Genomic DNA, 13,102 nt, shown 5'->3' on the forward strand with positions numbered 1-13,102 from the left:
CTGTACACACACACACACACACAGTCTGTCTCTCTGTACACACGCACACACACACAGTCTGTCTCTCTGTACACACACACACACACACACACACACACTCTGTCTCTCTGTACACACGCACACACACACAGTCTCTGTGCACGCGCACACACACACAGTCTGTCTCTCTGTGCACGCGCACACACACACACTGTCTCTCTGTGCACGCGCACACACACACACTGTCTCTCTGTACACACACACACACACACACACACACTCTGTCTCTCTGTACACACACACACACACACACACACACACTCTGTCTCTCTGTACACACACACACACACACAGTCTCTGTGCACGCGCACACACACACAGTCTGTCTCTCTGTACACACACACACAGTCTGTCTCTCTGTACACACACACACACACACACACACACACACACTCTGTCTCTCTGTACACACACACACACACACACACACACACACTCTGTCTCTCTGTACACACACACACACACACAGTCTCTGTGCACGCGCACACACACACAGTCTGTCTCTCTGTACACACACACACAGTCTGTCTCTCTGTACACACACACACACACACACACACACACACTCTGTCTCTCTGTACACACACACACACACACACACACACACTCTGTCTCTCTGTACACACGCACACACACACAGTCTCTGTGCACGCGCACACACAGTCTGTCTCTCTGTGCACGCGCACACACACACACACAGTCTCTCTGTACACACACGCGCACACACAGTCTGTCTCTCAGTACACACACACACATGTACACACGTACACACACAGTCTACACACACACAGTTTGTGTGTCTCTATACACACACACAGTCTGTCTCTCTCTGCACACACACACAGAGAGCCTGTCTCTGCGTGCACATGCGCGCACACACACGTCTACACACACACAGAGTTTGTGTGTCTCTATACACACACATACACAGAGATTTCAGAGTAGGAGCCGTGTTAGTCTGTATCCACAAAAAGAACAGGAGGACTTGTGGCACCTTAGAGACTAACACATGTATTTGAGCATAAGCTTTCGTGGGCTACAGCTCACTTCACACAGAGTCTTTCACACTCATCTCCGAACACATATTTGTGTTATTTTTGTTTGTTGTTACTTCTTGGTAGTTCTAGCAATGCACATATATTCTCTGTAATTTTATTCTTTCAAATTTTATTTTGGTGTTTTGACTGGTCTGTGCATTTCATAATTTTTTTTCTCTCTTACACTTAAATTTAATTTTTTGAGTAATGAGTTCTAAAATTCCTAACCTGTCCTGTCTGAAGTAATTATTCCTATGGTAACTTTTTAAAAATATATATTATATCTAGATTTTTTGTTTCTGCTGGTGACGCACATCCACACATACCTCGGTGCACATAACAAAATTTGTTCCACACATGGACGGAAAAAATTAGAGGGAACATTGTCTGTCTGTGGGTGGTAAGGGGTCTCTGTCTGCCTGGGGGTGGTACGGGGTCTCTGGGGATGGTACGGGGTCTCTGTCTGTTGGGGGTGGTGCAGGGTCTATGGGGGTAGTATGGGGTCTCTGTCTGCGTGGGGGTGGTACGGGGTCTCTGGGAGTGGTACAGGGTCTCTGTCTGTCAGGAGGTGGTATGGGGTCTCTCTGTCTGTTGGGGGTGGTATTGGGTCTGGGTGGAGGAGGGCAGGGGGTCCCTGAGGGTCTCTCCAGAAGCCAGCTGGCTGCGCCATGTGGGGTGGCCATTCTTCAGCTCCTGCCAGCATTTGCTGTTCATCCTTTGCTTCTTGTCCTGGCCTTTGGGGCTGGGATCCCCGCTCCCGAGAAAGCTGCCTCGGGAGGGGTGAGTGTCTGAGACTGCACCGTGGCCCTGCCTGGCCTCAGGCCCAGCCTCCCCGGAGAGTAGCCTGGGCCTGGAGTGGAGCTGTTCTCCGGCCTGGTGTAGGGACTGCTCTGGGCCTGACACATGTTGCCTTGGGAGCTAGTGAGCTGGGAAGCTCCAGCCCTGAGCGGTGCAGCATGGGGTGTCTCCTCCCTGCTGGGCCAGGCTTGGGGCTCAGGCCCCCAGGCTCCTGTGCTGCCAGGGGTCCCCCGAGTCCCCTGCTGCTGCCTGAGTCAGGCTCATGCTCCTCCTCTGCTGGGAGCTGGCCCTCAGGCTGTCTTCAGCCTAGATGCCTCCCTAGTGATCCCTGCCCTCCCCCTCCCCCAGGGACTCCCCTAGCCCTCTGGGGGGCTATACTGTGGGTCCCCCTGACCTAACAATCCCCCCCCTCCCATCCGCTTGCAGATGAAGCGGAAGTCGGAGCATGGCCTGGACAGCAGGGCCCTGTCCCCTGGCAAGAAGCTCTGCAAGGGCTCAGAGTACGGCAGGTGAGCTTTGGGCTGTCCTGGGGCAGCAGGAAAAGGGGTCACCACTTACCAATACACACACACACACCCTGCCCGCCAGTCAGCCTGCACCAGCTCGCGGCCCCCAGGGTGCTCGGCTGGGCGAAGGGGAACCGTGCGGAGCGGGGCTGGGATGTATGGGGCAAGGGGGCGGTGGGTAGTGGGGGGTGAATGCAGTTGGTTCTTGGGGTGGGGGAGCCTGGCAAGTGGGGGGGTCTGGTGGCTGGGGGTTGGCTCTTGAGAATGGGGGGTGGAGGGGTCTAGATAACTCCCCCAGTGCTGTTGTGTCTCACCTGACGGGTCTCTCCATGGTGACCAGGACGCTGGGCCCCTGCATTCCCAGCCCCACCACCACCTTTGGGGACCTGCGCAACGCCAAGCCAGGCCAGGGCCGCCGGCGCCGCATCCCCTCAGTCGCCCCGCCCCCAGAGCTGCAGGACTGGCTCCGCACCTTTCAGGTAGGGGACCGGCTCCTCCCCATCAGCGCAGCGGGGCCAGCCCAATGGGCCCTCCTCTGTCACAGACAGGGAAAGCATGTGTGGTGGGGTGATGGAGCCGTGGGGGAGAGGGGGCAGGGGCGGCTGGCCAGGGGGCTGGGACCGTGGGGGGAGGGGCGGCTGGGCGGGGGGCTGGGACCATGGGGGGAGGGGGCGGCTTGTGGGGGGGGCAGTGAGGGTGGGGCGCAGCTGCCGGGGCACACGGCCCTTCCCAGGCGCTCTCTCCTGCCCAGAGGTGGAGTGGCCCGGAGAAGCTGGTGGCCCTGGACGAGCTCATCGACCGCTGCGAGCCCTCCCAGATCAAGTACATGATGCAGGTGATTGAGCCGCAGTTCCAGAGAGACTTCATCTCCCTGCTGCCCAAGGAGGTGAGTGGGGCGAGGGTGGGGCCAGCCTGGGGGAGAGCAGGAGCCACTGGCCCCATGGGGCTTGGCCCCTGACTGGCCCCTGACCTGCCCCCTCTGTGCAGCTGGCGCTTTACGTCCTGTCCTTCCTGGAGCCCCGGGACCTGCTCCGCGCCGCCCAGACCTGCCGCTACTGGAGGGTCCTGGCTGAGGACAACCTGCTGTGGAGGGAGAAGTGCAGGGAGGAAGGTAGGAGCCCCGCCCCCTTCCAGGCCACACCCCCTGCCGAGCCACTCCCTCTCCCTGCAGGAGGCAAAGTGGGGCAGGACCCTACAGGCTTCTGGCACCCGCTCCTGCAGGAGCTCCCCCGCCCTGAGGCTCCCAGCCTGGCCCCTCCGCCCGCCTGTCCTGGCTCCCTGGTGGCCTGTTCTCCTACCGGAGAGGGCAGCGGAGCCCCTGCTCTGCTGCTGGGAGTCCTGTACCCACGTCTCGCTGCCTTCCCCTGCCACAGGCATCGAGGAGCCCCTGAACCTGCGAAAGCGGCGCCTGCTGAGTCCCGGCTTCATGTACAGCCCCTGGAAATTCGCCTTCATGCGTCAGCACAAAATCGACATGAACTGGCGCAGTGGAGACCTCAAAGCTCCCAAGGTGGGTGAGCGTGAGCCATCCCCCAGCAGTGCCCCCTGCTCAGAGCCCCTGCCAATGGGTAGGGTGAACTAGGCCCTGTGAGGCGCACAGATGCGATGGGGGAGTGGAAGCAATCCATGGCCAGGAACAACAGGGGGCATTGTAAGTATCTGGGAAGAAAAGAAATCTGGCTCCGGTCTAGACCCGTGACTGGCTGGAGCTGGTCACTGCGAGTGATGCCGCAGGCCGACGAGGCGTCTTTGAGGAATCGCTCGGTGCTGTCTGTCAGCAGAGCACATGCTCAGTGCAGGAAGGGCAGGCTGGCTTGCTGGCAATGGGGAATTGCCATCCATGGGGTGTTCCCAATGAGCATCTGCAGAGCGTTGTGCTGCCTGGCCCTGGTCAGCGTTTTCATTGTGACCTGGAAACGTGCCTGTAAGACGTGTGGGTGGCAGAGCTGCAGAGGCGAGTGGGGCAGTCGGTGACCTGGCTCTCTTGGGAAGTGGGGCCCATTCAAAGGAGAGTTTTCAAGTGGTAAGATGCAGTTACCTATCAGCGGGGAGTGCTGGCTGTCCCTCCAGGGGGCTTGGGGACTGTCCTGGAAAGCAGCCACTGTTCAGAGGTCTGGGGATCAGCAGACACACGATGGGAGCTCCTTGTGCGACACTGTGGCACAACGGGCAAATGCGGCCCTTGGATGCACACAGGGGAGCAGTGTGTAGGGCCAGGGAGGGGATTTTCCCCTCTGTACAGCTTTGATGACACTGACAATGACCACGGCTGGAAGCTGAAGCCAGACAAGCTCAGTGGAAACAAGGCCCCAATGTCTAACGCTGAGACTAACTCCCAAGGCCGTGGTGGATTCCCCATCTCTCGGTGGATCAGTGCCGGCCCTGGCCTCTTTCTGCAGCAAGCTCTGGACACGAGCTGTCGGGCTCAGTGCGGGGGGAACCGGGGAGGGGGGTTTAGACACGAGCCGTCGGGCTCGGTGCAGGGGGAACCGGGGAGGGGGGTTTAGACACGAGCCGTTGGGCTCGGTGCGGGGGGAACCGGGGACGGGGGTTTAGACACGAGCCGTTGGGCTCGGTGCGGGGGGAACCGGGGACGCGGGTTTAGACACGAGCCGTCGGGCTCGGTGCGGGGGGAACCGGGGGAATTAGACACGAGCCGTCGGGCTCAGTGCGGGGAGAACCAGGGAGGGGGTTTTAGACACGAGCCGTCGGGCTCGGTGCGGGGGGAACCGGGGGAATTAGACACGAGCCGTCGGGCTCAGTGCGGGGAGAACCAGGGAGGGGGGTTTAGACACGAGCCGTCGGGCTCGGTGTGGGGGGAACCAGGGGAATTAGACACGAGCCGTCGGGCTCGGTGCGGGGGGAACCAGGGGAATTAGACACGAGCCGTCGGGCTCGGTGCGGGGGGAACCAGGGAGGGGGGTTTAGACACGAGCCGTCGGGCTCGGTGCGGGGGGAACCGGGGGAATTAGACACGAGCCGTCGGGCTCAGTAAGGGGAGAACCAGGGAGGGGGGTTTAGACACGAGCCGTCGGGCTCAGTGCGGGGGGAACCGGGGAGGGGGGTTTAGACACGAGCCGTCGGGCTCGGTGCGGGGGGAACCGGGGAGGGGGGTTTAGACACGAGCCGTCGGGCTCGGTGCGGGGGGAACCGGGGAGGGGGGTTTAGACACGAGCCGTCGGGCTCGGTGCGGGGGGAACCGGGGAGGGGGTTTAGACACGAGCCGTCGGGCTCGGTGCGGGGGGAACCGGGGAGGGGGGTTTAGACACGAACAGTCGGGCTCGGTGCGGGGGGATCCGGGGAGGGGGGGTATAGACACGAGCCGTCGGGCTCGGTGCGGGGGGATCCGGGGAGGGGGGTATAGACACGAGCCGTCGGGCTCGGTGCGGGGGGAACCGGGGAGGGGGGTTTAGACACGAACAGTCGGGCTCGGTGCGGGGGGATCCGGGGAGGGGGGGTATAGACACGAGCCGTCGGGCTCGGTGCGGGGGGAACCGGGGAGGGGGGTATAGACACGAGCCGTCGGGCTCGGTGCGGGGGGAACCGGGGAGGGGGGTTTAGACACGAGCCGTCGGGCTCGGTGCGGGGGGAACCGGGGAGGGGGTTTAGACACGAGCCGTCGGGCTCGGTGCGGGGGGAACCGGGGAGGGGGGTTTAGACACGAACAGTCGGGCTCGGTGCGGGGGGATCCGGGGAGGGGGGGTATAGACACGAGCCGTCGGGCTCGGTGCGGGGGGATCCGGGGAGGGGGGTATAGACACGAGCCGTCGGGCTCGGTGCGGGGGGAACCGGGGAGGGGGGTTTAGACACGAACAGTCGGGCTCGGTGCGGGGGGATCCGGGGAGGGGGGGTATAGACACGAGCCGTCGGGCTCGGTGCGGGGGGAACCGGGGAGGGGGGTTTAGACACGAGCCGTCGGGCTCGGTGCGGGGGGAACCGGGGAGGGGGGTTTAGACACGAGCCGTCGGGCTCGGTGCGGGGGGAACCGGGGAGGGGGGTTTAGACACGAACGGTCGGGCTCGGTGCGGGGGGAACCGGGGAGGGGGGTTTAGACACGAACGGTCGGGCTCGGTGCGGGGGGAACCGGGGGGGGGGCGGTCTCTGGATCACAGGATCTAATGGCCCTTTGTGGCCTCACGGTCTCTCCTGGGATGATCTGAGCTCCTCTGAACCCGCTGCTCCTGCGTCCTGCAGAGGAACCGTCAGCCTGGCCTGCCTTTCCCCAGTGACCCTGGCCGGAAGTAGAGTCTGGTCTGTCTGCCTGCAACCCATCACCCCAGTGTCTGGGTGGCAGGACAGGACCGTCATCCCCACTGCAGAGAGGGGAAACTGAGGTACCGAGCTGCTGAGTGACAGCATTGAACTGAGGTCTCTGAGCACCTAGGCCAGTGTTCTGCCTTGAGGCTTTCCCCCATGGTCTGACAGTGCAGCTGAACACGGCCTGTCAGGCAGCGTCAAACTCGGGTCCAGCCTGCCTCGTACCTGGTGCCTTGCAGGACAGCACCATGTGCCTCGGCGGAAGACGCAGGAACCCGCAGGAGGTAGTTCTAGGGAACCTGGGCTCTAATGGGCACAGATGGGCTTAAGCCCTGATGCAGGAGGAGCCCTTCCCTTCCCTTCCTTGCAGAGTTGCTGTAGCGGGTTGATCTCAGGGCGTTAGAAAGACGAGGTTGGTGAGGTCAGAGCAGCTTTCGAGCCATTCAGAGGCCAGCTTGGAAGATCTGTGGCAGTGAGTTCCACAGGCTAATTGCACAGTGTCTCTCCTTTCCTTGTCATTGACTGTCCCCTTGTCCCAGTGCTATGGGACTGGGAGAACGGAAGCCCCTGGTTTCTTTCCCCGTCAGGATCTATAGACATTTTCCATGTCCCTCTTGTTCTCTGCCTTCTCAAGTAACGATCCCAATCTTTTCCATCTCTCTCCATAGGAGAGTTGTTCCCAGCCCTTGGTGATTCCTGCCAGCCCGTTAGCACTGCCCTGGGGGATATGGGGGCCAGTACTGTGCGGCGTCCAGACGGGGCTGCACCATTGAGTGACCTGAAGGCATTCGCATCCCGTCCCTGGTGCAGCCAACAGCTTCTGGCAGTTTTGCCTGCAGGGCTCCATTGGGCTGCCTATGGTGGCACCCAGCACCCATCCCTGAGCTGAAGGGGTTAATTTTGCCTCCTGTGAGGTGTCCTGGTTTACGGACACCCCCTGCCCGTGCACGTTACTCTGCACTTATTGACATGGGATTTCATGGCTGTCGTCCTGTCCATTCCCCAGCTGGATTCAGTCTCTCTGCTCTCGACTGACCCCAGTGTTTCCCCTCCCTGCTCCCCCACTTTCCTGATCACTAATAAATACATCACCCAAGATGGGAGCTAGTCCAGAACCTTCAGCTCCTGCTCGCGGGTGGACGAACCAGTGACCTAGCTCTTCGCTTTCTGTCTCCTGGCCGCTTTGTACTTGTGATGAAGTGGGAATTTTTTGTAATATTTTTATGAAGCTTTGTGTGCCTCAGTTTCCCCTGTATCCTGCATTGTCCCCTGCTTTCTGGGCAGGGTAAGACACGGGTGTGAATAACACCTCCCTGTCTGGGGCCTGAGGTTCCACAGCAGCGGCGCTCTTGGGAGGACCATGGCAAATCCAGCTGCCCAGACAGGGACACTCAGAGAGATCGGGACTCCCCACCTCTCCGCAGGGGGCTGAGCCGCCTCCCCCAGCTTGGGACCAAGGGGCTGGGGGGTGAGGCGGGAGTTAAGAGTTGGGCTGTGGGAAGCAGTTGGCACATACCTGAACTGGGACAGAGGGGGGCCTGGGGCTCTGGGCTGACCAGATGGACTGTGGTGTAACGTTCTGTTCTCTGGCCTACCAAGGGCTTCACCGCGGCCTCAGTCAACAAACACGCTCTTTTGCTGGGGAACGCTGGCTGCACACCTGCAGACGCTGGCAGGGGGTGTGCGGCTCCCTCAGGCCTCTGCCTCGCACTTGCTGAATGAAACTCATGTGTGCTGCAGGTGCCCGGAAGTCCAGGCTGAGGCAGCAGTGAGGCCACGTGGCTGACCCTGGAGGAAGAGTGAGACCCCGCCGGGGTGCTCCCAGAGACTGGTCCAAAACTGGGCCATAGCACTGATCCAGGGCAGAACTTTGCCTTGTACCCCCCTGGTGACTTCGCTTCTGTAGCAGCCTCTTGGGGGGGCCTGGGGAAGGCCATTTGCAGTCTAGGTAGATGTTACTCTGAGTCTGGAGTGGAGCCCTGTCACAGATCCCCAGGTCGGGGCTACGCCCCCAGCATTGGAACGTCTCTTGGAGAAACCCTTTGCACATGCCAAGCGGTCTCTCGCTTCCTTCAGGGTGTGCCACGCCGCCGCCTCGCGGCCTGAGACAGCCTCTGCGTGCCCTCCTGCATCCCGCCGCGAGCTCTGCCCTGGCAGGCTGTTTGCCGTGACAGCAGGCAGAGTTCAGACCAGTCGGGTTTTTGGGGCTGCTGGACACAGCGCAGGGAGTCCGGTGAGCTAGAGACATGAGGGTAAAAGCGTAGACCGTGCTGGTCAGTGTCCCAGAGCCCAGCCAAGCTGCTCTCCCTCCGACCAGCTCCCTCCAGCAGCCAGCACTTCTCCCCTTCCTCCCACCCTTCCTTCTCCACTCCCCTGCACGGCCAGAAACTCAAGGGCTCTCGGGCCCCTTGTCAATTTGGGTGGGTTCCAAGCACATCTTTCATGACAGGCAGGTGACACCCAACTATGTCCCCTCACCTGCCCCAAGAGCAAACTCAGTCCCTTCCACCACCACCCTAAGGAGACTGAGTCACCCAGAGAAAACTGAGGCACACATGGGGTCATGAAAATATTCCAAAAAATTCCCACTTCTTCCAGTGCTGGTTGTTTCCTTTGGGAGGGGGAGGTCTGTCCAGGCTGGCTCCCTTGTTACCGGCTCTTCCCTCCACAGGTCCTGAAGGGACATGACGACCATGTCATCACCTGCCTGCAGTTCTGTGGCAACCGTATTGTCAGTGGCTCCGACGACAACACCCTGAAGGTCTGGTCAGCCGTCACCGGTGAGGTGAGCCCGGCCTGCAGCTGGGGCTGCTGTGTCCCTGGGCCCCACAGGGGCGGGTGGCTGAGCAGCCTGGCTGGCTGCTCCCACGCTGCTGTTCCTAATGGGGCATCTGCTCCCTCTGCAGGGGGCTGGGGGTGGCCTCAGCCTGGGCCTGGCTGTTCTCACACCTGGGATTTCCACCTGTGGCTGCCCCCCCCTTGACTTTCTCGTGCTCTCTGCAGTGTGTGCAGACCCTGGTGGGTCACACGGGGGGGGTCTGGTCCTCCCAGATGAGGGACAACATCGTCATCAGCGGCTCCACAGACCGCACGCTGAAGGTGTGGAACGCGGACACGGGCGAGTGTGTGCACACGCTGTACGGACACACGTCCACTGTGCGCTGCATGCACCTGCACGGGAGCAGGTAACCCTGGGGCGGGGGCGCAGGGGTGGGAGCAGGGGGGCAGGCAACTTTGGAGCTAATCAGTGGGGCAGGGGAAGCCCACGCAGGAGGGGGCCGGGTAGAGGGGCAGGGGAAGCCCACGCAGGAGGGGCTGCTGGGCCAGGGGGGCAGGGGCGTGGCGGGGCTGCTGCTGCTCAGCGCGCCTGTCGTCTGCAGGGTGGTGAGCGGCTCGCGGGACGCCACGCTGCGCCTCTGGGACATCGAGAGCGGGCAGTGTCTGCACGTGCTGATGGGGCACGTGGCTGCCGTGCGCTGTGTCCAGTACGACGGGCACAAAGTGGTGAGCGGCGCCTACGACTACACGGTGAAGGTGTGGGACCCAGAGAGTGAGAGCTGCATCCACACGCTGCAGGGCCACACCAACCGCGTCTACTCCCTGCAGGTGAGATCCCGCCCCTGGGTGCGACCCTGCCCAGACCCCAACCCTGTCCCCTGCCTAGGCACCATCCCCAGACAAGACCCTGCCCAGAAACTGCCCCTTTCCCAGGCGCCGCCCCTAGGTGAGACCCCCCCTGCCTAGGCACCGCCCCTAGGCGAGACCCTGCCCCTTTCCCAGGCCCTGCCCCTAGGTGAGACCCCCCCTGCCCTCCCCCAGGCGAGAACACTCCCTCTCACACCAGCTGGGTTTGCTTCCTGCCCAAGCCCCTCCTGCTGCATGCCCAGGATGTGCCAGGCCCCACCCCGGGGTTGCCTGGGTCGTGCCTGCTCCCTGCTGAAGGGGCAGCCCTGGGGGTGTGCCCATGGCTCACCCAGTCTCTTTCCGGGCAGTTTGATGGGACGCACATCGTGAGTGGCTCTCTGGACACGTCGATCCGGGTGTGGGACATGGAGAGCGGTAACTGCCTGCACACGCTGATGGGGCACCAGTCGCTCACCAGTGGCATGGAGCTGCGGGACAACATCCTGGTCTCGGGCAACGCAGATTCTACCGTCAAGATCTGGGACATCAAAACAGGCCAGTGCCTGCAGACGCTGCAGGGTAAGTGGGGCAGGGTGGGGGCAGCCCTGTCCTCAGCCAGCGCATGGGGCGACTCTCTGCCCGGCTGGGCCGGGGTAGATACTGCTGGGGGTGTGGTGCGGACCCAGGCCGCGGGGGTGCAGTGAGGTTCGCTGCGTCAGCCTCCTGCGAGGCCGGGGACAGCACAGCAGGTTAATGTTAATGGTGCTTTTCCCCCAGGGCCCAGCAAGCACCAGAGCGCTGTCACCTGCCTCCAGTTCAGCTCCAAGTTCGTGGTGACCAGCTCGGACGACGGCACCGTCAAGCTCTGGGACCTCAAGACGGGCGAGTTTGTGCGCAACCTGGTGGCCCTGGAGAGTGGGGGCAGCGGGGGGGTGGTGTGGCGCATTCGCGCCTCCAACACAAAGTTGGTGTGTGCTGTGGGCAGCCGCAATGGCACCGAGGAGACCAAGCTGCTGGTGCTGGACTTTGACGTTGACCTGAAATGAGCCCCAGCCAAGCCGGGATGGGATGGAGGATCCCGCAGGCCGGGCACAGCACCTGGGCTCCGCAGGGCAGGCCCCGGAGCAGGCCTCAGCCCCTCTGCAGGGCTGTAAATACTGTATCCAGCCTGCCTCAGCCTTATTTATATGTGTGCGCGCCTGGACATGGGACTGGCAGGGAGGGCCCTGCACACAGCCAGGGGCCTGGACAGAGAGCAAAGGCAGCATGTTTTGTACACACTAATATATCAATCTATTTCTGTACCTGGGGCTGCCTCTGGGGAGCTGCACAAACCGCGCTGCCAAACTGCCCCCTTGAGTATCTTCCACTGATGTGGCCACGCCCCCAGAAAAACCCATGGGGGCCTGGCTGCAGCTGCTGCGCTGGTGATGGGGGGATTGCAGCTGCAGCCTGTTCCTTTGGGCAGTCCCAGAGCCGTGCTGTGTGATTCCTGCTGGTCACCCGAGCCGAGTCCTGAGCCCTCGTGGGGCTGCGCTGGAGCGTGGGGTCAGGGTAACAGGGTGGCCTGTGGCTGCTCTTCCCCCGAGGGCCATGCTGCGTCCCACACAGCAGCTCTCTCCTCTATTCCAGGCAGGGCAGCGTGCTGACAATGTGCACCCGGTGCTGGGCACACAGGGCGGGTGGCATCTTGCAGGGCAGCGCCAGGTGCATCACGGCCTGCTGGCTACTCAAGCGCACAGGCTGCTGAGGCAGGCCAAGGTAGATAGGGCAGCTGTACTGCAGCAGGGAAGTGTTGGGCCTTGGAGCGGGCCAGGCCTCCCCCACAGCCTGCACCCAGATGGGGGGCAGCAGGCAGGGCTGGGCCGAGAGCGTCTCCTGGAGCAGGGCTGAACGCGTGTCCCACAGGGCGTGGTGCAGCTCCAGGCTGGTCAGGTAGAGCCCGCTTTCAGGGGGGGAGCTGGGCGGTAGCGAGCAGGGCAGCACCTGGAAGAGCAGCAGAGGATCAGGAGGGCCGGAGCCGGCCCTGGGGAGGGGCCAAGGAGGATTTCCCAGGAGCAGCGAGCCTGCCCTGCGCGTCAGAGGGGTGGCATTACCTGCTGGTCCAGGTGGTAGTGGTCCAGGTCCTTCTTCTCGACCCGGGCTGCTTCCTGGAGCAGTGCCAGCAGGAGGCGCCGTGGGTACTGGAAGGCAGAGAGGTGGTAGAGCAGCGCAGGCTGCCCAGCCGCCATCCCCAGGTACCCGCACAGCAGCCGGCAGCGACACTTCAGGGTCTGCAGCCACCTGCTTGGGTCCTGGGGGCCAGTGGGGGCATAGGGCAGCCAGGGGCGGGGGAGGCGTCCTCGCTCCAGTGCCCGCAGGATGGTGGAGCAGCGTGGGATCTGGCAGGGCCGCCCCTTCAGCTGCTCCTGAGCACAGAGCAGGTCCCGCTCCACCTGCTGCAGCAGGGCCAGGAAGCTGCCACACTCCTCCAGCAGGAAGCGAAGCAGGGGCCGGGGCTTCGGCCGTGTGTGCCCACTTGGGAGATGCCCTCTGGCCCCCACCTCCCAGCCTCGCTGCTGCAGCGTGTCCTGCAGCTCCTGCACCAGCTCCAGCCCCTGCTGCACCAGCTGCCCCAAGGCCCCCTGCTGGGTGCTCGGTGGGGGGGTGGGCTGCCAGAGGTCTTGAGAACGCAGCAGGTCTGCGAGCAGGCTTGAGCTCTGGCTCTCTAACAGCTGCTGCTGTAGGCCCTTGTGCAGCCCACAGGAGGCTGGGTCTGCTGGGCCCGGGAGCTGCTGTATGCGGGCCCGGGTGTCTGCGATCACGTCCTCTTCCGGCAGAGCTGGGGGCAGAAAGCTACAG

At 62.5% G+C, this 13,102-nt stretch overlaps 2 protein-coding genes across 2 annotated transcripts in view; one reads left to right on the forward strand and one right to left on the reverse strand.

Annotated features, from left to right (window-relative positions):
* LOC144260402 (F-box/WD repeat-containing protein 7-like) overlaps positions 1 to 11,565 on the forward strand; it is a 47,536-nt gene extending 35,971 nt beyond the window's left edge. Inside the window, exons 4-13 of the mRNA XM_077809056.1 lie at positions 2,301 to 2,383; positions 2,721 to 2,859; positions 3,132 to 3,266; positions 3,368 to 3,491; positions 3,754 to 3,890; positions 9,309 to 9,422; positions 9,641 to 9,822; positions 10,018 to 10,243; positions 10,630 to 10,840; positions 11,039 to 11,565. Of these exons, the coding sequence (XP_077665182.1) occupies positions 2,301 to 2,383; positions 2,721 to 2,859; positions 3,132 to 3,266; positions 3,368 to 3,491; positions 3,754 to 3,890; positions 9,309 to 9,422; positions 9,641 to 9,822; positions 10,018 to 10,243; positions 10,630 to 10,840; positions 11,039 to 11,307 (1,620 nt within the window). The 3' untranslated portion in view covers positions 11,308 to 11,565. The remainder of the gene's footprint in view (positions 1 to 2,300; positions 2,384 to 2,720; positions 2,860 to 3,131; positions 3,267 to 3,367; positions 3,492 to 3,753; positions 3,891 to 9,308; positions 9,423 to 9,640; positions 9,823 to 10,017; positions 10,244 to 10,629; positions 10,841 to 11,038) is intronic.
* Positions 11,566 to 11,884: 319 nt separating this feature from the next.
* LOC144258885 (dynein heavy chain domain-containing protein 1-like) overlaps positions 11,885 to 13,102 on the reverse strand; it is a 129,556-nt gene continuing 128,338 nt past the window's right edge. Inside the window, exons 32-34 of the mRNA XM_077807023.1 lie at positions 12,358 to 13,082; positions 12,128 to 12,247; positions 11,885 to 12,040 (exon numbers count right to left, since the gene is read on the reverse strand). Coding sequence (XP_077663149.1) covers positions 11,885 to 12,040; positions 12,128 to 12,247; positions 12,358 to 13,082 — 1,001 coding nt within the window. The remainder of the gene's footprint in view (positions 12,041 to 12,127; positions 12,248 to 12,357; positions 13,083 to 13,102) is intronic.

The sequence above is a fragment of the Eretmochelys imbricata genome, chromosome 1 (genome assembly GCF_965152235.1).
Source record: "Eretmochelys imbricata isolate rEreImb1 chromosome 1, rEreImb1.hap1, whole genome shotgun sequence".
NCBI classification, from domain to species: domain Eukaryota; kingdom Metazoa; phylum Chordata; order Testudines; family Cheloniidae; genus Eretmochelys; species Eretmochelys imbricata.